The sequence below is a fragment of the Arachis stenosperma genome, chromosome 1 (assembly GCF_014773155.1).
Source record: "Arachis stenosperma cultivar V10309 chromosome 1, arast.V10309.gnm1.PFL2, whole genome shotgun sequence".
NCBI classification, from domain to species: Eukaryota; Viridiplantae; Streptophyta; class Magnoliopsida; order Fabales; family Fabaceae; genus Arachis; species Arachis stenosperma.
The window spans coordinates 13,128,904-13,152,153 of NC_080377.1; the positions used below are offsets into that span (position 1 = coordinate 13,128,904).

The 23,250-nt window shown below is 33.5% G+C and overlaps 3 protein-coding genes and 1 long non-coding RNA gene across 4 annotated transcripts; 2 read left to right on the plus strand and 2 right to left on the minus strand.

The window, feature by feature from the left end:
- Positions 1-3,825: 3,825 nt before the first annotated feature.
- On the minus strand, positions 3,826-5,106 carry LOC130975569 (amino acid transporter AVT3B-like). Its single transcript, XM_057900341.1, has one exon. The coding sequence runs from the start codon at positions 5,104-5,106 to the stop codon at positions 3,826-3,828; it is 1,281 nt and encodes a 426-aa protein (XP_057756324.1).
- A 2,533-nt stretch (positions 5,107-7,639) lies between these two features.
- On the minus strand, positions 7,640-12,559 carry LOC130975574 (probable protein phosphatase 2C 47). Its single transcript, XM_057900348.1, has 5 exons — positions 12,404-12,559; positions 11,518-11,709; positions 9,855-10,060; positions 9,056-9,264; positions 7,640-7,995 (listed from the first exon to the last, which is right to left on the minus strand). Exons 1-5 carry the CDS (start codon positions 12,557-12,559, stop codon positions 7,640-7,642), a joined length of 1,119 nt encoding a protein of 372 aa, XP_057756331.1.
- A 2,036-nt stretch (positions 12,560-14,595) lies between these two features.
- Positions 14,596-15,193, plus strand: LOC130975581 (uncharacterized). Its single transcript, XM_057900353.1, has 2 exons — positions 14,596-14,797; positions 14,910-15,193. Exons 1-2 carry the CDS (start codon positions 14,596-14,598, stop codon positions 15,191-15,193), a joined length of 486 nt encoding a protein of 161 aa, XP_057756336.1.
- Positions 15,194-16,458: 1,265 nt separating this feature from the next.
- LOC130960992 (uncharacterized) lies at positions 16,459-17,280 on the plus strand. Its single transcript, XR_009079330.1, has 3 exons — positions 16,459-16,503; positions 17,047-17,112; positions 17,196-17,280. It is a non-coding gene; the product is annotated as an uncharacterized LOC130960992 (long non-coding RNA).
- Positions 17,281-23,250: the final 5,970 nt, after the last annotated feature.

Below are 23,250 nucleotides of genomic sequence, written 5' to 3' on the forward strand. Positions count from 1 at the left end.
CTTCAAATTCTGTGGCTGCTGCCAATCCAAGATCGCCTGCACCTTGTCCTTCTCCATATGGACACCATTACCCGAGATCGTGTGGCCTAAGTAATCAATATCTGTTACACCAAATAAACATTTTGACAACTTGGCAAATAAAGTTTTTCTTTGCAGCACTTGCAATACAGTCTCCAGGTGCTGGAGATGAGAATTCCAGGAAGGACTATAAACAAGAATATCATCGAAAAACACTAAAACAAACTTCTGCAAGTAAGGGCGGAAAACGTCATTCATTAGGCCTTGAAATGTAGCTGGCGCATTTGTCAATCCAAATGGCATTACTAGCCATTCATAGTGCCCTTGGTGGGTCCTAAATGCCGTCTTGTATCTATCCGCAGGCTACACCAAGATTTGATGATAACTGGACCTTAAGTCCAATTTAGAAAACACAGTAGCACCAAACAGTTCATCCAAGAGTTCATCAACAGTTGGTATTGGAAAGTAGTCCTTAATAGTGATGTTATTTAAAGCCCTATAATCCGTACAAAATCGCCAAGTTCCATTTTTCTTTTTAACTAATAATACCGGAGAAGAAAAAGGACTCTTACTAGGTCGAATGATGCCGTCATTCAACATTTGCCGCACCATCTCTTCAATTTGGGCCTTTTGACTGTGTGGGTAGCGATATGGACGAACTTTAACTGGAGTGGCTCCTGCAACTAGAGGAATGCAATGATCGTGGTCCCTCTGCGGTGGTAGGCCAGTAGGTTGAGCAAACACCTTCGAATAAGACTGCAGTAATGCAGCCAAATCTGGCCTGCTATCTTGGGGTAGTTGCATAGAATCACCACCTACAGCTGTTGTCTTATGAACTTGAATGGTAAATGCTTCAGCAATTGCATTGGTGTGGACCATTCACTTAATATGATGGAATTGAGCCGGGCTGGCATGTGAGATTTGTCCCCAAAAACTGTCACAAACTTTCCATCATGAAGAAACCTGATAAATAAAGAATCATAGTCGACGATATGGGCCTTTAATGTTTCTAACCAAGTCGTGCCAATAACCAAATCACCCCCGGCAACATGTAGTACATAAACTTCAGGAATATCCACCTTAATCCCCTGCATTGTTACCTCCAAAGTAGGAATACACCCCTCCACTGTCATCATATCAAAATTACCCACCATAACTCTAAACCCAGGTGCTGGCTACACTGGTAAGTTAAAAAATTGGGCGATTCTGGGTAGTATGAAATTGTCGGAACTTCCACCATCTCAAAGCTTGGATTTTCACCCCATTAATAAATGCTTTGATGCGAATGGTAGCGGGGCCAGAAGTGCCATTCATTGCATTGTAAGACAGATGGTGATCAACCCCCTGCTGATCCAATTGTGGCAACAACTCTAGAACTGTAGCAATAGCAGTCGGGGGTTCCTCTATAGCCTGTTTCTCATCCTCCTCCAGCTGAAACAACATCAAATGCTTATGTGGGCATTTATGGCCAGGAAAAATTTTTTCCTCACACCAATAACACAAACCTTTATCGCGTCTATTTTGAATCTCAGTTGAGGTGAGTCGCTTGACTTGGTTATGATTGGGGTTTGGTAGAGTTCTCAGAGGCGGTGTAGGTAATAGAGGTGGTAAAGGTTGTCCGGGTGGGGTTCTATTGGAAGTGTTTGAGTTTTGTGGTTGGAGTGGCGGACGATGGATTGATGAACCATGTGATGGTTTAGTGTTGGTGGCAAATTTATCCTCGTAGAGGCGAGCTAAACTGATAGCTCTCATTAATGAAGGAAGGCACTGTGCTTTAACTTCTCGTCGCACATCAGGTTTCAACCCACTGATGAAGCAGTCTCGTAGGGCATCCGGGGGCTCGACGTTGGTGCGATTTGCCAGAGCCACAAATTCAGAATAGTATTCAGTAACCGATCCACTCTGCTGCAGCTTAAACAAAATCTCGCGAGGAGATTCGAACATAGAAGACCCAAACTCAATTTCAATCGCTCGTTTCAGCTGATTCCAAGAGCGAAATGGCGCAGTACATTGCGACATTTGAAACCAAGGTATCGCCATCCCCGACATGCGAATCGCGACAATCCCAATTTGTTCCTCCTCTGGCACACGGTAAAATTCAAAGTACTGATCAATAGAGAATATCCATCCCAATGCGTCTGTGCCATCGAACTTGGAAAGATCAAAGTTTACCCTACGATGCGGTTGCGCATTTCGAGTATGTTCATAACTCGAGCTCGACCCATGAGGCGGATGCTGATGCGTAGAGGATTCCTGGTTAATGAGTTGTGCGATGGAGGCCTGGATAGCATCGAACTTGGAGTCAGACAACTCAGTAGCGCGGGCTCGTTCCGCACGGTTTTTGTCTATCACATCCTCTAACATCTGAAATAATTTTTTTATGTCAGCCTCCATGCCCTTCATACGTGTGTTATCCGCGACTGCCATGGCCAATGAAAGCACCAAATGGTAGGGTATGATGCAACTGACTTTATAATGACTTAAAAAAAGAAAATGAAAGTACGGTAGTGAAAATTAAAAGAGTTCTGCAGCTCTTCAATGAAACAGTACAGAAAGAAATTATTAAAAGGTAGTCTTTGTAAAAGTAAGCAAAAGATAATAAAGCAGTATAATCATCGAGGAGAATCACAGGATAGCTGCCAAGATTCAGCAATGTCCTGGGAAAGGAAAAAAGGAAATTCAGAATGATTTCAGAAAAAGTACAGAGATGTTCAGAGAAAATCAAAAAAAATAAGAGAGAGATAACAAATTACCACAAATTCGTTACCCAACAAACTCCTCCAACCTCCTATTAAAAGTTCTTTCTCTCTTGCTTTTTCTCACTTCCTGAATTGGTGGATTTTGCGGCATCTATCCACTCTGCATAACTAATTTTTTTTTTCATTGAGTGCCAACTGCTCCTTATTATTGAGGATTAATTCATCATTAATAATTCTCCTAATTGTCATAACTTTATTTTTCTCAAGCATCCCTCTTAAAAAATTATGAAACAATGTCATTATCTTCTGTGTATGTTTTAATGTTGGATCTATTTATTTTGACACGTGACATAATCATGGAAACGTTAGTTAATGGATATATAAAATCTTTTTATTAATAGCTAACGGTTCTGACTAAGAGAGAGATCTATTTATTTTACAAAAATAAAATTCAAAAACCTCACTCAAACATAATAAAATTTAATTAGAATAAAAATATTTGATACAAAATGTATGGAGATCTATTTAAATATTTATTTATAGCTTTTTTAACAATCTAACCTAAATATATCTTAATTTATAACTATATAAGTTGACCCCTCCGAAAAAATAAACAGATCCACTTTCTTTATTTAATTTTTTTCTCACATCTTTGTGTGAGTGTTTTTTTTTTCCTACTACAACGTGCATATTTACCTCTTTGTTTTTTTTAGCATTATTACATCAACTTGGTTTCTTTGTTTTTGATTTTTTCCTTTGATAGGGAAAAATCTAAAAACCTATAAATAGCGGCTATAGATGAAAGGAAAATGTTCGAAAACAAAAATATTCAGTCAAAGTTGCCAAAACCTATTTTTCATTTCATTTATATGATTCTAGTATATTAATATTATAATTTCTCATACACTTTTTATTAAATGAAAACAATATCATATCATTATCATTTATATTAGTTTATTCTTTTTTAATGTGTATACGTTGATTTCTTTTGAATACTCATTCATGTTCATAAAATAGAAACAATAACTAACTGAAATATAACACTAAAAATGTGAGACTCACTTTATATATACAAATAATAATATATACAACAACCTTTTTTTTTAAATCAAACGTCATTCTCAAAAATCTCTAATAGAGAAGACCATGTTCCTGAAACAGCAATAACAAATCCAAAAAACATAATTACCCCATCTCTTACCACACACTTCAAACCTAATTCCTCTTTAAACACAACTAAGTGAAACAAAGCAGGCATCACAAAACTAAGAATAACACAAATACTACTCCCAACAAGAGATAGAAAATCTGTAAAATTAGGTACAAAAATTGCTACCAAACTTACCCCTAACACCATCAACCACCTCATCCACAAACAATACCTAGAATCACAAAACCTACCCTCAATAACCTCATAAACAGGATTCATCATCAATGGAAAAGTGAAGAACAAATTGATGCAAAGACAAAATTGCACCAAATCACTAATTAGTCCTTGCCCAAAATTTGTAGTTATAATCTCTTGTGTCTCATCACCAAAAGCAAAGTAACCTAATGCACCAAATGAACCATACAATATAGAAATTAACATCATTGCCAAACCCAAAACATCACCAAACTTTTCCTTATCTTTGGCCTCAGATTCCAATGGTAAAACCATCCCTATTCCTTCAAAAGCATAAACCGCAACACCAATACCATAGAAGAACATAGGGAATCCACCAAAGGCCTTCAAATTAGGCCTATTCTCAAAGCATATGAAGACATCCTCAATCATCACAACACTTTTCGCCGCGAAATCAACAATATCGGCGAAAATGCTCAAAGGAGCCAAATGGGTTAGGGTTGGAATTGCATTTAGGGCAAGCTGAAATGGGAAACAAGCCCAATGGATCAACACCTTGGGCGTCAAACCAAGAATTGAATCATATTTTGAGAGATAGGCAAGAGTAGTCGATACGAAAATAAGATAACCAACACAAAAACTGAATTGCGAAAGCACAATCATCAAATCCACAAACGATTTGCCAAAAGGTCCCCATATAGCATAGCCTAAGTCACCAAATGAATTGATCTTCGAGGATCCTCTGGAGATAGTATGGGAAAAAGATGATTCGAGTTTGCGCCGCGTTTGGACGAGGAGTATCATGCAATAATGTGTGAAGAAGCCCACGGTAAAGAGCATAATTAGCCCTAATATCCAACCGGTTTTTTTGAAACAGTAAGGAAGGCCAAGAACACCTGCACCAACAATGGCTATGAAGATATTTGCAAAGGTTTTGGTTTTGGAGGAAAGTGGTTGATAATGGCCACCCAATAGAGGAGTATCTTCATTTGGTGCTGATGATGATGATGAAGAATTTGTACGATTCTTGTTTTGAAGCCCCATTGCTTTGAATAATGATGGGATCAAATTCAATGATATGATGTTGTATCTTATTATGAGGTATAATTATGTAGTTAAAACATGCATGCATTCTTCATAAGAGAAAGAGAATATGTGAAATGTGAATCAAATTTTGGCAAATGCTAATTTAGTAGCTTATTTTCTTAAACAATAGACAAATGCCTATTATTGTAGTAAAGCATTGAGGTTGAAGAAAGGTGAATATTGGATTTGGATTTGATGGTATGCTAATTATTATTATTATTATTATCTAATTTTGTTATTTAATATAAAATAAACTAAAAAATTTTTATTTTCTTTTGGTACAAAAATTTGGAAAAAAAGTTAGTTGAATTTACTTAGTAAAATGATATGGTATTATGCATATTATTTTTTGGATAAACAAATGATGAGTTACATTGCTTTTTTCGATTCAACAATTATTTATATTTTTTGTATCTAAAAATTTGGTCTCCTAAGTAGTGTGATGTGTCTTTCTAGATTTATTTGTTTTTTAAACTGCGTGTATCACAATTTTTTCAATTAAAATAATAATATAAAGTCAAATAATAGGTGTTTATATTGCTAATTGACATTCATATAAATCCTTGTCACAAATGAATTATATTGAATTCTTAAACTTATATATTTATTTTGATATTAATTTTTCTAAAGAGAATTAATGAAAAAATATATATTTTAAACTATATTAACGTTCACATGCATTTCATTCTCTAAGTGTACAATGAAATTTCTTAGAAATAATATTTTAACATTTACTATAAATATTGTTCAAATTAACATAAAACAAACAGAAGTAACTCTTGTTGGTTTTTTAATATAAAAAATTTTTTCTTTATTTTTTTAATTTAGTCTCTTAAATCTAATTGATGCTCCAATAAGTTACAAGCGATATCAGTATTTTTTTTTCTGTGTATCTCTTAATAATCTAACAAGCTAAATATCAATTTATTGATTAATAAATTGTTGTATATGTACAAAACAAAATTTAAAATATTTTATAATACTTATTTAAATAAACTAATAAATTAACTATTAAACTAACTCAATTTAATTAGATTAGCATTTAAACAAGTAATAATCATTTTACTTACTGATAGCACTAACAGAAAATGACATAACACGTTAAGGTATATTTTAATACATAAAATGATGTCATTTTTTCGTGAGCTAGCCCAACAAAGATCTAAACCCGACCCACTAGCCCAAAAAATTCCACCCATTAGCCATCTTTTTTTTTGTTGATTTTCTTCTTTTTTATTCTCTTCCTGAACACTGAAACTCCATAGCAACTAACTCTTACCTGAATAGCCATAGATGTCGTTCTTTAATTTCCTGAAACTCCATAACCACCCCAGCACTGTCTCGCTGGCCTTCATCACAGCATCACTCAAGATTTCATTCTGCCTTTCCGGATATGTACCGTGCCTCATTCCGCGCTACTTATTCTGATGCTTGCTCTTTCAATTGTCGGTGGCTAGGCAGTTTCTTTGGCTCTTCTAGAGATCTGCAACTCTCTCACCGAACTCCACCAATTCCTTCTCCTTATCCTCAAGAACGACTTCTACCACTAGCACTTGTTCTACAAGTTCGACAGCATCTCTGAAGCCTCATATGCCTTTGACATTGTCAACGACCACGACAAACTCGATATACTTTAGCACACCATGTTCAAAGAATATGCAAAAAAAAATATTTTTTGCTTGAAGTCGTGAGATTTTACCGTAGGATAAAGTCTGATAGGTTAAGTATGATGCATATAAGATGTTTGATAGAATGCCTCATAGGAGATTTTACCATAGAAGGAGATGATGGAAGGACTAACAAAAGAGATGACGGAAGGACTAACGCGATCATGCCTGTTATCTTTGGGAGACGAATTTGATTAATTTATTTTTTTGAGAAAGAAAATAGAGATTGAGGTATCTTTTAGGAACGATTTTGACTATTAATTCTATATTATAAACCTGAGATAGAGTTGGTATATAATTTTTTAAATATTATTTATATATTATAAAAAATATTATTGTTATTCTCAAAATTTGAAATTAAAAATCTTAGTATAAGAGTAAAATAATACTTACTCTCTTAGATACATATATTATGAATTTGATGAACAATAAATAAAGAAGTACAAAGAAGAAAACAACAAGAACTAAATCAAAAGGAAATTATAGTGTTATATAAAAAGGTTTACTACCAAATCAATTATTTATTCTGTATGTAACTATTAAATTATAATTATAGACAGCTAGATAACGATTGAGATAAAAATGTTTAAAATAATTTTTATACAAAGATATTAGTTAAAATATATGGTTAAATTATTTATTATATTTAACTAAACTGTTAAATTGACATAATATATGTACATATCTTAAGTATATATTATCTTTCCATAAAGATTATTTTGATCATCTTCCTATGAATATAATAAATAATAATCCCTTTATATATACAAACAGCATTCTCTTGCAAAATTGAAGCACTAACTAGTTAATTAATTAATATATATTTAACTTGTGGCATTAATCAAACCCTTGAGAACATCAATGGCTTCAGCAGAAATACTCCTCCTCTTATGTAACCTAGAGATGATTTCAATCTTAGGAGGTGGATCCATGGAGAAACAAATGACCAAAACAGTGAGATTGTCACATGCATTGCGTTGAAGTGCTTCAGAAACAAGAGCTCTTGCACATTCCATTGGATCATTGTGTTTCATCAGCTCCTTTCTCACCATTGTCACAGCATATTGGCTACTCATCACATCCCATAATCCATCACACCCCATTATTAAGAACTCATCTTCTTCTGTTAATACAACCTCTTCTAATTCTGGCTCTGAGCTTAATGGGCACATTGAATTACCTGTAATCATATATATATATGTAAGAAAATTTGAAAATTAATTATAATTTGACATAATATATAATAGAGCTTCTCTTTGTATGTATAATTGTAAACGGTAACGCATGCTAAGAAACAAAAAAAAACAGTCCGAATTTATTCTAAATAAAACAAATTCTAATTTTTTTTTGTAAATTTGTTTTAGTTATCAAATATTTTTTATTGTAAATGTATGCAATACGAATGAAAACGATGATATGGAATAACGAACGTTTTCTTATTAATATTTTTATGAGTAATTAGGGTAATAAAGGTTTTAGGGTTTTACATTACTTTCACAATTACAGTTGCTATCACAATATTGTTGTAATATCTTCATTTAACGGCTTAAATTTTCGGAAAAAAATAAATTTATGGCATATACAATATTAGAGTTTTTATGAAAAAAAATTAAAATTCAATTCTTCCTATTCTTATTTTTCTAAATAAAAAAATTAAACACAATTCTAACTTTTCTAAAAAATAATTGAGCTCCTCTAATTATTTGTGACTAACCTTATTGTAACTATACAAAAAAGTTTTCTTCAAATTAATAAATCATAGAGAAGATATAAAGAAAATAAGTTCTAAGAGAATTTGTCAACTTCCTTTAATATAATTCATTGCAATTTTTTCAGTTGTATTAACTATCATATACTATTTCACTCTAAGTAATTCTATTAATTGAATTAAGCATGTTATATACATATTACTACTTTATATTAAGGTTTAATTATTTTGTCAGTTCTTATAATTTTACTAAATTTTTAATTAGATCCTTAAATCATATTAGATTTTGTAATTAAGTCTTTGTCGTGGCAAAAACGTTGAAATTAACGGAATATTCAATTAAACAAAATGAATATGCCTAATACTTGATATTATTCTGTTAATTCTAACGTTTTTGTCATAGTAGGAACTTAGTTACAAAATCTGATATGATATAAAGACCTAATTACAAAGAAAAAAAATATAAAGACCTAATTAAAAATTCGGTAAAATGATAGAAACCGACAAAGTAACTAAACCTTAGATTAATTACCTTTGTAACCTTTGATGTGCCAATCCCCAAGAGCACGTGCCACTGATAGTTGTCCATTGAGGTATCCATCATAGATCACACCACCTAGTTTCTCAATTCTTAATCTTTCAGAAGTGCTGTTTGGCTTATGATCTTTGGAAAGTTCTATGGCTTTACCTCTTTTTCCCATTACGGCACGAGAATCCCCCACATTGGCAACTATCAAGTCCCTAGAATATGGAATATAGAGAGAGTCAAATTCACACTAATTAACTAGATATTCTAGATAGTAGTTAGATGATACATTTTATTAGAAGTAGCAATAAGTGATGAGTGCAACATAACATGATTGGTTAATAGATATATAATTGTTAATGCATTTTTTATTTGGCTTTAATTTTTGGTATGACAGCTTCTATGATCTAAGAATTTAAAGGCCAATCCTTATTGATTTTTTTTTTTAATTTTAACATAAAACAAATAAAAATATATAGATTCGCATAAAAAAACTCTTGACTAAAAAAATATAATAGGTATATAATTATTTATCTATTTTTTTATCAATAAATTTTTTTTATTGATTTAAATTTTTGAAATTATGATTGTATGATATGATATCAAAGTTTATATAACTTCAAAATTTATAATTCGATTTTTGTTATAAGAAAAAAGCTCACCCAAATTTTTAAAAAAGATATTTTCTTATGAAATTGCATGATAAATGTATAATAATTTATGTACTTCTTTTTATCGGTTTAAATTTTTAAAATAAGTGATTTCATCGCAACAAAAAATTAATCACATTATATATGGTACTAACCTTTCCAAAATAAGGGCAACAATTGCTGTGGTGCCTGAAGAACTATCAAGTGAAGTAGCATCTGCAAATGCATGATCCACTTTCACAAATGCACTCTTAATAGCTTTCTTAATGTTGGATGGAAAATGTGAATCTTCAACTATTAGCTTAAGAATGTTTATTTTGGTAAATGATGCCGCATCAATTCCTCCATGCCCATCAAATACCTATAATTATTAATAATAATGCAATAACTCACTAAGAATTTAGGAATTAAGGTAGCGTTTGTTTTGAGGTATTGGGACGGAGATTAAGAGATTGAGACTTAATATCATGTTTGTTGGTCTAGAGATTTGTATTAAAATTTCAGTCTCTATCTCTAGAATTTTAGTATTTCAATACATCCAAAAAGTGGGGACACAAGGAATTGAAATTTTTAAAAAAGGATACTGAAACTTTAATAACATTTTATACCTAAAATACTCCAATTTTAATTAATTTATTCCAATTTTATCACTTGTGCAAATTAAATTAGAGTTTCATTTTTATTTCAGTCTCTGTCTCCTACTTTACACCAAACATAATATTAAAACTTATTTTAATCTCTGTCTCTCAGTCTCAGTCTTTCAATTTCTATCTCTTTTTCAAACGCTACGTAAGACTTGCAAATATATCGCTAGAGAACCCATGCCACCATTAGAAAAAGGTAAAAAACAAAAAAAATGAAAAATAAAAAACTTATGCGAAAAAAATACTTATATATATGTTGCTAGCTAGAAGTTCTATTTTAAATCATTTTCTTGTGAATAGTACTAAAATTGTCAATCGGGCAGCTTATATTGGCTAGAAAAGAGTTTGTGGATTGAAAAAAGAACATTCACATATTTAATTTAGATAATTTTTTAAAATATCTAGATTTTTTAATAAAAAAAATTGAGTTCCAATTTGTATGATAAAATTTAGGGATATTCATTCATAAGTATGGGTAATCCGATTAAGGTGGAAACTCAGATGAAATTACCTCCGATTAAAAACCAATTTAATCCAATTTAATTAGTTTTGACACTCGTTGAATAATCGGATCTAACTAGATAAGACCCAATAAAACTAATTTTTAATTAGTTTAGGTATTAAATTTATGGTCGAGGAACTCGATGACCTGATTAGTTTTATATTTATATTAAAAAATGAAATATTTATTATTTTTATCAACGAACCTTAATACTAATTTGTTCATCAATTTTTTTGATGATATTTATTTAAGTATGAATTTAATATATTGTATATATTTTGTCATTCACATATTTATCTTTTTATTTATCTTTTTACCATCATATATTTATAGAATTTTTTTTCAATTTTTTCATTTAAATTTAATTTTTAATTGGATACGTTGATTATCCGAATCGACACAATCCGACTTAATTTAATTTTTAATTGAATCTCTTTACAATATAACATATTATCCGATTCAAATTGAACCGAATAAATTTTTATCCGTTTGGTTCTCATTTTTCTTTATACCCAAAAATCTGTAAACATTTTTAGTAAATTTTATAAAAAAATATTTTAATTAATTTTTATAACTTTTATAATTATATAAAAAATTTTAGTTGTATTTTTACCTTTTTGAAAATTTGAAACAAACACGCCCTTAATTTAAAGCCAAGAAGGTTTTTTGTACCCCATAAAATCCTGCTGGAGAAGGCATGGTGGCAGTACTCGAATATTCGTGAATGATATCAACACAAATAAACTCATCTTCCATGAACTGCTTTGGTCCTTTCTCAGAACAACTTCCAAATCGCAATGTTGGTGAAAACTTTGATTTCTCTTCTGCATTTGCTTTCAAGTCTTCAATCCCAATGTCTAATTCCTAATAATGTATGATATAATAATGATATATATGTAAGTGAGAAAATAGAATATATAAATATTTGTATTAATAAGAAAACATTATCACAAGTACACAACTTACTTGAACAATAATAATTAACATCCAATTTCTAATTTAATTTCTATTTCACGAGAATGAAGGCACGAATATCTCGGGTAGAGAGTAGTATTTAAATATTAGTTAGAATGATATACTTAAAAACTTAGATTCATATTTGAATTTAAATTAAATAATTATTTTATATTTTTTTATTTATTTAACACCTATAATATTTTGTATCATATAAAGTTTAAAAATATTATTTATATACTAAAATTAATCATTAATATAAAATACATATTAAAAATAAAATAAATAATATATATATATATATACTAATATATTATAACTTATTTTAATAGTTAATTTTAGTGTACAGCTGATATGTTTAATTTATTTTGAGTTATTAACACATAGTAAACATATATATCCTTTTTTCTAAACACTTTTTTGGGTTTCTAACAATCTCTATTCATGATTTTACAAATTTTATCATAAGAAATTAATCGATTGAAACAAAGATATGCACGAAAAATACCATGCACAAAGTCATAAACTTCTTAAAATTATAATATTGAATTTGGCATTATACAAAACTCCAAGTGATGAAGAAAGAGAATTTGATTGTACTAACCGATTTAGCCAACCATACGTTACTGCTGCAATGGCGAATAATTGAATGATCTTTTGGAGGTTTTCTAATATTGTGATTTAAATCCCCAATAATTCTTTCACCATTTTGATCCAATAATGTAGCTATTTGAGGCTTGAAATTAGTTCCTAGAGCCATTATCCTTTAATTTCCTATAACACAAATCATCCAATATAATCACCTTGAATTAAGAAAGAGAGATCAAATTTTTGTGCCTATTCAAGAAAAAAAATTAATATATATTATTTTTAACAACAACCTTGTCCATAGGCAACCTGAATTTTAATCACCCTTGGTGATCACATGTCTCATAAAACAACTATCTTAATATTGTGATGATTTTGCACTTGATATTATTCAAGAACATGGGAGATAGGAAAATCACAAAACAAAAGGGTTAGTTCTTTTTTGCATTCAAAAAGAGAATTAAAAACAAAAAGAGACTTTGGTTTGCTAAGAAGTAATTATAGAATTATAGATAGGTGACTTTGATCCATATGTCAAATTTAAAACCATGAAGCATTAAAGGGAAGATCTTAATGAAAGGAGAAGTGATAGTATATATATTAGGTTTTGTGGTTATTATTGTTTGTGGTTAATAAGAGAGATTAGGGAACTAAAATGTTTAATTTTATGTTCTTTTTGTATATATATCACAGGTTTTATTAGGTTTACTAGCTAGTTGACCGGATAGCCTTGTGTTGTGGTGGTGATGAAAATGCTTTGAATTATGTCATGATTTCCCTTTATGTTAAAGCTATATCACAAAAATTTAATTTAATCTTAAATAAATAAATTATAGAGTATTGCCAAACATCTCGCTTTACTCTCTTACGTAGTTATCACTTTATTTATTTATTTATTTATTTATTTATTTAACTATACTACGTGTACATTAAAATTAACCAATAATATAAAATATATGTTATAATATAAATAAATATTAAAAATAAATTAAATCATATATATAATTATACATAAATATATTGATGATTAATTTTAGTGGCTGAATTTAGTGTACAAATAATATTTCTATTATTTATTTGTTTTGCTTTATTATGTATTGCTTTTTATGTGCAAACGTGCCATAAGCACTGAAGTTTCTAATCTTTTATTTAAATAAATTATATTGCACTTTGATTTCTTATTAATTTAAATTAAATAAAATTAAATCATGTATGAAAATTTTATTAAATTTGAACAATAGTGTGGCACTACCGTACCAATTGCGAATTCAAATAATGACCACCTACTGAATGTATTTGTGAAAACACGAGGGCTCTCAAGTTTTTGCCTCGTTTACTTTTTCAATTAAAGTTTCATATATATATATACAGGCCTGCTACACATACAAGCTTACAAGCTTACAAGTTGGCCCAGCCTAAATACAACTCACGCGCATGAAGAGAGGTTACATAGAGTGTCACATTCACGCGCTCAACACTCAAACGGTTACGTATGCTACGAGTTATGACAGACTCTTTCACTTCTTCCACTTCTTCCACTTCCCAAAGCGATTCGAAAAGAAGGAAATCCCTCCATTTTCGAGCGAAAATCGACGTTCAAAATATACAACTCGTTGTTCGAAACCTCCATCAAAACACCATCAAACTCTCCATCAAGAATCTGAAGAGAAAACAAAGCAACAAAACTCAACGTAAGTTCATTAAGATTCGTGTATATTTTCCAGATTACAAACTACGTTTTACCTTTCTTCTACGTCGTTGTTCTAAGGTTTACTGTTATTCTTGTTTCTTTGTTACACTGTTCTTCTACGTTATTGTTCTAGATTTTTGGGGCTATATTCAGTAGATTGGGGGGTGTATACTGCTTGACCTTGTAATGTGGCTTGATACTGAAGCATGTTTGAGTGATATCTGACTAATATATATGGATGTATCTGAATAATATCCATGCGTGTATCTCACTGTTATCAATGGGTGTATCTTGTTGTTATCTTTGGGTGTATCTGACTCATATATATGGGTGTATCTTACTGTTATCAATGGGTGTACTTTATTGCTATTAATGGGTGTATCTGACTCATATATATATATGTGTGTATCTTACTGATATCTTTGGGTGTATTTTTCGTTTCAGAGAAAATGGCAGCAAGAAACCAAACAAAAGACCTTAAGTGTGCCACACATCTCCTGAGTGATAAGTTCAGAAACATGACTGAGGAGAAGAAGGCAATTGTGAGGGATCTCGGATTCGGTGGGTTGATGCACATCCCACCACTAAGGGTGGATCACCAACTCTTAAGGGAGCTGGCAAACAACTTCAAACTTGGGGAGAACAGACTGAAGACAGGATATGGTTCTTTCCAAATAACACCAAGAAAAATAGGTCATGCACTTGGCATCAATGCAACAGGTAACTAGCTTAAAATTATAGGTGTATATTAAGTTGTTGCTTGGGTCTATTTAAGTTGATGCTTGGGTGTTTTTGAACCGACTTGGATACTTTGTTCTCTTCCTTTTTGTAGGAGATCTATTTCCTGAGAAAGTTGAGTATAAGAAACTTTCTGATGATGACAAAATAATTTATAGAAGATTTCAGGGTAAGACCCTCAAAAGTCTTACTGATGAAATGATGGAAATCAGCGTTGGCAACGAAGAAGAACGCCTGATGTTCAAGAGGATATTCATCCTCTACATACAGATGGCGTTCCTTTTGCCAACGACGATAAACAAAATATCGCCCGTGCACCTGGCCCCAATTTTTAAGATGGACGGCATATCAGAGAGAAACTGGGGGGGCATGTTTTGACCTTCATGGTCAAGGGCATCACAGACTACCAGGAGAAGAAGAAGAAATCAATTAATGGCTGCCTCTTTGCCCTCATGATAATCTACTTTCATCTTTCAAAAAACAAAGGCAAGAACAGGACTCAAAGACCACCAAAGCCCTGGATTGCCAACTGGACTAAGGAGCAGTTGGTGGAAAGAATGTCTGCAGAAAGACAGGAAATTTTAGTAAGTAAACATAATAAGTTGGGTGTATTTTATTTACCTGAATGCTGCTAACTAAAATATCTCATGTTTCAGGGGATTCTGAAGATGGCAGAGACAAGAGAAAAAAAGAAAAAAAAAAGAAAAAAACAAGAAATTAAAAAAACAAAAAAAGAAAGGCAAGTCCAACTTCGTCTTCGGAGACAGAAACTACTGACAGTGACACTTCTACCTCTGAGTCTGAGGCTCAAGAAGACTCAGAGGATTCAGGAAGAAAACACCCCAGCAAAAAGGGGAAAAAGTAAGAACCATACTTGGGTGTAATTTCTTTTTCGAGTTGGGTGTATTTTGTTTGATCACGTTGGGTGTATGTAGTTTATTAAGCAGCGTGTGTTTCGTTTGCTGCGTTGGGTGTATATTTAATATTCAGTTGGGTGTATCTCGTGAATTCATTTGGGTGTATTTTTAGTATGTTCTAAATGATGATTGTTTGCCTTCCATAATGGACTCCAGAAAAAGAAAGCAGATCTGAATCTGAACCAAGTGATGAGTAATGTCCTGAAATTATTACTCCTTTCTTTTGCCTTCATTATAAAGATTTCGTGTATTAATTGAAGTGTCTATTATTAACTTATAGGAGCGAAGAATCATCACCTGCAGAGAAGGAGAAAAAAAAGAAAAAAACAAAAATAACACCAAAAGAGTAAGCACTTCTTTCATTAATATTCTGTGATAAAATTAATTTTTTATTTCTGATTGGTATTCTTTTTTTTTCCACCCAGAACATAACAAGAAAAGAAAAAAGTTGTTGTGGAGGATTCACCTCCTGAAGAAGATCAATACTTTGACGGGTACAGTACCTCGTAAGCTATATTACGGTCTATCATCGTAATTATTTTTGTTAACATCTTATTTTATGAATGTAGTGAGAGATATGAAATATCAAGTGACGAAATCGATGAATGGCTAAGGGGAAACGTTGATAAATCTGCTGCAGAGGGGTATGTCTTGCGGGGCTGTGTATTTGAGATTTTGGTGTGTTTTGTTTGCTAATAATTGTATCTTGTTTCGCATGGAGAACCAAGCTGACCTGCGATCGACAGAAGGTCGCTATGTGTCCTCTGAAACGTAAGAAGCTTTATTATTTAATAAAATCTTGTTATCATGAGTTGGATGTATTTTGTGGAACCATTTGGGTTTATTTTGTAGATCAAGTTGGGTGTATGTTGTTTACTAGGGATATTTCATTTGTTTTGTTGGGTGTATATTGTCCATTCGGTTGGTTGTATCTTGTGCATTCATTTGGGTGTATTTTATACCTGTATCTTATTTGGTCTGAATAACATGAAATCTGTTTAGACTACCGGCTGTGAACTTGGGAAGTGATGATCCTTCCTCTCAAGGACGCACAGAACAGAGTAGCGTAAACCAGCCATCACAGAGCATGTAATTTCTCTTTTAAATAACCGTTACTTTTGTTCTTCTATTACCTTCTACTTCTAATTCTGTATATATTTTTTTTAGAAAAAAAAGCCCTTTATTATTTTATTCAAGAAAAAAAAGGCAGCAAAAAAAAGTAAAAACTGCAACTATGTAAGTTCTCAAAAAACAAAGCATGTCTTCTTTTTGAATTGTTCGGGTGTATTTTTTACCTTTTTTGGGTTATTTTAGGTTGAGTCCGACTGACTCGAATATGATGGTTGTGAGGGAACAAACACCGTCGGAAGCGCTTGCAATGTGAGTTTTCCAAGAATATTTCAACCTTATAACCTTATTATTTTCAAAGGCGTTGTTAACCTTTCATTTTTCTTCTTGTTTAGAGTCCCGATCCAGGTTTTTGTGCCGGCATCCCAAACAACCCCTGAGACAGATTTCGAACCAACCCCTATGCTACGGATTGAAGGGACTATAGAAACGTAAGAAATAGTATTGGGTGTATATTTGTTTAGGGTTTGGGTGTATATTTGCTAACAATTTGGGTGTATATTGTTCCTGATCAATTTTTTTTACGCCATGATTAATTTTGTGTAACTGTACAGCACTCCTGAATCCCCCAAACAACTTCAAGAAACCACACCCACGCTTCCCCCAGCTCCAACTAAAATTTAAGTTCATCAGACTAAAATCAATCTTTGCTTATCATCCGTATATTATTATTCTTACTCTTATTCTTATACATCATGACGCAGTTATCCAGCCGCAGAAGACGCTGCTGCGCTGTTGATGATGGCACGGACAGCAACCTATGTTCCTAAAACAGATTCAGGGATGCCATCATTCAGCCTTGGACTGACTGATTCAAGCCAGGAGGGGGCATCAACGCAGGAGACAGAAAGAAAAAAAATCTCCAGAAATTGCAAGTATGCTAGAACAATTAGACAATTTGGTCTAAAAATTAGCAAGCAATGCGGCGAAGGGAACAAACGAAAGTCCACAAATTCAGAGGGAGACTGGGGGAGAAAGTTCTGCAAAGTTTGAAACTCCATGGGGAATAAATCAAATTACAGATGATATGAAACAAAAGTGCTACATCTGGGAGACAAGACTGAAGGAAGACGCAAATGGCAATACTGACGAGTATGAGGAGATTTGCACTCTGATTGGCAAAGGAGAATACATTTTGATCAGATCGCACCTTGCATCCCTCCAGGCAAAAAGTGATATAGAATCTCAGGTAATATTAGACTAACATTAATGTTTTTACACCAAAGTAAACTGCAATGTTTATTAATGTAAAATTGATTTCGGCATATATTTCTAGATTGTATCTGCCATCTGCCTCATCCTAAACCAGAAAAATGAAAAGAGGTTTCAGGAACAAATATACTGTCTCCCCCCCCCCCCGGATATTGTGGTAAGTGTTACTTCTACGAACTTTGGGTGTATTTTCTGCATTGATTTGGGTGTATTTTTTGGGTTCGATTGGGTGTAAGTTGTGTATTTTCAGTATTTCATTTCTTTTTTCGTAATTCTTGCAGAGCATGGCACTTTCGGATCACCCAAAGGGGAAATTCATATCCCCGAAAACGAAAAAGGAATTCAGGGTGGAAGCCTACCCGAGTTTCATTCACTTCATAGATAGAAAAAAATTAAGTTCGCATCCATATGTAAGTTTTCGTTTGCTAAATTTGTTAGTACGCTTATTTATTTACTTATATGCCAAATAAAATAACACACTGTTGAAATGTGGTAATCCTTCATATTTTTGCTCCTGTTTGCCACTCGGGACATTGGTGGTTATGGCTAATAAATACAACAAAGCGGAAATATCAAATACTTGACCCGCTACACAAAAAAGCTCCAAGCGATGAGAGAAAGGACATTAATAAATTCACTGTAAGTTGCCTCTGTCTTCTTTACTTTAATAGATAGGTCTATTTCGAAGGTTGTGTTGGGTGTATATTCTATATTCAGTTGGGTGTATCCTGTGCATTCATTCGGGTGTATTAATGGTTTGTTTTGGTATTTAAGGGATATGTATTTTCAAGATTGATAACATATGCCGGCGGGAAACCTCTGGAGAAAGGCGAGAAGGAAAAGGAAATTAAAGCATCATATGTTAAAATATCAGGCCAAAAAATAAGGTATAAATTTGTGACTCTGAACATTAAACTTTCCTAAATGAGATTTGTAATTTATTTTCTTCGTTTTTAGCTATGACTGCGCTATCTACGTTATGAAGTGGCTTGAGTTAATTGAGCCGGAAAACATCAAAAAGGGGAAGTATGAATGGGATAATTGGGCACAGGTAACTGTCTTTAGAACTATATAACTCTGTATTACTTTACTGAATTAATATTGCTGTTTAAACAGAATATACTTTTTAATTGCAGGAGGAGGTGGACCACTATAGAGTGGAGTATGCTTCCCGGATACTATTCAGTGAGATGAATAAACAGAGAGATCGGGCAATTAGAGAGAGTAGTGCTATAAGGCTGTCGAAGCCATCCTCTGTATTATTGAGTCCGTTTTGTCAGATTAATTCTGCTGATATAGAAACTGGGTAATCCAACTGCTGCGTAGTTTGTAAATTAAACAAATGATGTAAATATTTGCCAATTATCAACAACTTCTATTCCATGTATATTTTTTCCCATAGTTAAACTATCTATGCTGGTAAACTATCTGTGATGTATTTAAAAACTGTATTACAGGTGGTAAACGCAAATTATAAACTGTTACACCCAACGCAAGTTTAATAATACACCCAAGATTGCATAAACTATACACCCAACTGTCTGCCCTATACTCAAAATGTATGAATTACATGTACTAAAATATGAAGAAAAACATCAAATGAAATATACACCCATAACCTGCGAATTTTTACAGCTTTTGTTCTATATGTATCTATATATGTGTCTATATGTAAATTGTGAATTAACAAAAATACACCCAAAAGAAACAGTGCTTTTACACCCATATTCTATAAAACTATACACCCAAAGAGTTATCCCCTGCTGCTGGAACCCTGAGCTGATAATTCATAACGTGTCCTTGATATTGGTTGGAATTTGAATGCGCCGCTGATACAGCATCAAACACGTTTATCTGAATATAACACTCACACATTAGCTAAACTATTAACGAGAAAAATAAACTCAATTGCCACAAATTTAAAGAACATTTCCTTGTACCTCGCTTAAAACTTTCGTCTTCTTCTTCTTTGTGGCATTTGCAATCTGTTTCTCTAGCTTTGAACCTAGCCTGTTTTTTGGACGTCCTCTTGTTCGAATCCTTGGCGGGCTTTGAAGCTCGTTAACGGATTCCAAGTTGGCGTCCTCGTGGGATAAAGAAGATCTCCCCTTCCTTTTGGCTTTTAATGCTTCCATCTCGGCCATGACGTTATCGTACGCACAGTGTAGAATTGCAGTCAGCTCCTCTGATTCGGAGGCAAATTCGCAAATATTTTGCGAACGAAAAACCAATTGGTCAAACCTCTTGCTTCTTGGCTCCATTACTGGCTCGCCGTGGCTGCTCTTGATGTGTGTGTGTCGCCTCTTTACCTTCTTGCTCCATCGTTCCAGTATATATCTAGGGGACACTTGGCTTACTTGTTCGAAGCTTAACACGCTTAGTGCGTGACGGCACAGTATCCCTCTCGACTCGAATAATAAGCATTGGCATTTTACCTCAGCTGCGACTGAGTCATAGGTAACAGCGAACTTGTTGAATATTGAGCTGGAAACTTGTTCTCCGACTTTGTATATTGAATAGCCTAGAGCGGAATTCTTTAATCTGGTGATGCAATTCGCCTTTCCTCTGAATTGCGCTTGGACTTCCCTAAACTTTGCATGAGTGTACACATCTTGAAACTGAGTTTCAATGGAGGATTTGGTTGCACACGATATGACCGTATAAAAATCTGCAGTGTCTGATTCTCTCTCTGCTTGCTCCCTGCTTCCGAGGCAATTATCGTATTGTTTGACGAACTGAATAAGCGAGCTGTTCCGGGTGATGTACTTGTTAAAAAATGAATGCATGCTCTCGCTCCTTTGTGTGCTTCTCATCCCTGCCCAGAAGTGGTGATCCAGATAGATAGGAACCCATATGTGACGGTCTTCATACAGATCTGCATAATACACCCAAACACAGACTGTAAAATACACCCGAGAGAACATACAATTTACACCTCTGCTGCAGATTTTAAAAACACATTACCTGAAAGCCACTTGTTGTCCGCAAGACCAAAATTTAGCAGAAAATCGTTCCAATTCCTATCGAATGAGTCTTTGCTATGAGAGTTCCAAACAACATGGCTCATTTCTTGTTCGATATCAGCAGGTCCCTTGTACCCGTTTAATTTGCTTGGAATCTTCTTCATGATGTGCCAAATACACCAGCGGTGAACTGTTGTTGGCATACAGGCCTCTAAAGCCCTTTTCATTGATGCACACTGATCGGTGAGAAACCCTTTCGGAGCGTTTCCTCCCATGCAACGAAGCCAGCATTGAAATAACCATTTGAATGATTCAATTTCTTCGTTCTTCATCAAAGAGCATCCGAGAAGTGTTGATTGACCGTGGTGATTCACCCCGACAAAAGAACCACAGACCAAATTATACCTGAAACAAATTACCATTGTCCAGAATGCAAAATCATTAGGTACACCCCAACAAATGCTTCGAATACACCCAATGAAACAGCCAATATACACCTCTGCTGCGGATTCGTAAAAATAAATTAATTTAGCATCATAAACAGGGATAGTTTGTTACCTGTTTGTATTGTAGGTGGTATCGAATGAAATGACGTCTCCGAAATACTCAAAGGCGGCTCTGCTTCTTGCATCGGCCCAAAAAGCCAGCTTAATCGATTGATCCTCCTCGAGTTCGAGCTCAAAAAAGAAATTCGGATTCTTCTCTTTCATTCTTAAGAAATATTTTCCGAATTCCTTTGCATCTTCTTGTTCGGAAACATTCCGCACTTTCCTGGTAATGTAATTTCTCACGTCCTTTTCGATAAAGTTTAACTCGCAGTGACCCCCGGCAGCCGCAACAAATGATTGGTAGGTTTTGCTTGGTCTGATACCGGCCTCCTCATTATTCTCTATTGTACGACGAATGGACATGCTTAGTTCCCTGTGCTATTTGAGCATCTCTGCTTTGCTTGGACAGCAGGGGTGTGAATGATCCAGCACAACCTTTGAAATGATCCAAGCACCGACATCCTTCAATGTGTGTATATAAATTCTTGCAGGACAGTTTAGACCGGCTGTCGAATTGGTCTTCTCGGTCGGAGATATTTTAGATTTCCATTTTCCCTCTCTGCTACATGTAATCAGTTGATTCTTAATCTCGTTTCCCTTCCTATTTGTGCACCGAACTCTTGTAGAGAAACCTGCAGCCTTGGCGTAGTCCCTGTAAAATTTTCCAGCATCTTCAAGGGTGGTAAAGGTCATTCCGACCTTCGGAACAAGCTCGTCATCAATAACCGAGAGAGGCTGCACAATACACCGTGTCAGAACTGTAAATACACCCATAGATATGATTAAAATACACCCAATTATGTCTAATATAATACACCCGAGCCGCAACAACTCAACAACAGAATGACCTTTAAAGCCATAAACTGTAAATACACATGCTGCAGAATACACCATATCAAAAACTAAAAAAACACCCAATCATGTCTGATATAATACACCTGAACAACAACAACTCAATTAAAATAACAAAAAACCAGTAAAGTGTAGATACACCCACACTTCTAGCTAAAATACACCCAAAGAAGAATTGATCTACACCCGAGCGTCTGCTATAAATTCCAGGTAATTAATCACAACTAATACATTGACGTCTTACTTTCACAATCAATGTTCAGCAATTTTTCAAGTACACAATGCTATACAAATTACTGAAAGAAAATTTATACTAATCCTATGTAAATCAAACCTCAGGAACTTCCTTAGATTCAAATTCATAATCCACTTCGCCTGGATTCAGCTGACAATCTGAGGTTGAATGATCCATTATCTTCAAAACGAGTTCAAACTTTAATTTCAGAAAACATCAAATCAAAATAGAAAACGAAGCTCGAATTGCAGAAAAGAAAAAAGATAACGTAAACGAAGAACATACCAGTGAGAAAACGAGAGGAAAAGAACGATGGAGAAGAAGGAGGGAAGACGCGCGAGAAGAAGAACAACCAAATCTCAAAATAACGAAAACGAAGAAGGAAACAAATATTTTAAATTTGGTAGTTAGATATACGCGGCATGTTATATAGCGCGTGTAATCAACATACGTGGAGTAGCGCGTATTTTGATTTTATTGTTTAATGAGCTTGTAAAGCATACAAGCCCTAATGGCTTGTATGCAGAACTTTTCCGAGATATATATATATATATATATATTCACACGCTTAGAGATAATT

What these genes read in the sequence shown, in the direction of transcription:
- LOC130975569 (XM_057900341.1), bottom strand. Translation starts at nt 5,106, where the DNA reads ATGGGGCTTCAAAACAAGAATCGTACAAATTCTTCATCATCATCATCA.
- LOC130975574 (XM_057900348.1), bottom strand. Translation starts at nt 12,559, where the DNA reads ATGGCTCTAGGAACTAATTTCAAGCCTCAAATAGCTACATTATTGGAT. An exon ending in ACGTATGGTTGGCTAAATCG is followed by an intron (nt 11,710 to 12,403) that starts GTTAGTACAATC and finishes ATACATTATTAG; the next exon opens with GAATTAGACATTGGGATTGA. An exon ending in GTTGCCCTTATTTTGGAAAG is followed by an intron (nt 9,265 to 9,854) that starts GTTAGTACCATA and finishes TCCATATTCTAG; the next exon opens with GGACTTGATAGTTGCCAATG.
- LOC130975581 (XM_057900353.1), top strand. Translation starts at nt 14,596, where the DNA reads ATGACTGAGGAGAAGAAGGCAATTGTGAGGGATCTCGGATTCGGTGGG. An exon ending in ACTTGGCATCAATGCAACAG is followed by an intron (nt 14,798 to 14,909) that starts GTAACTAGCTTA and finishes TCCTTTTTGTAG; the next exon opens with GAGATCTATTTCCTGAGAAA.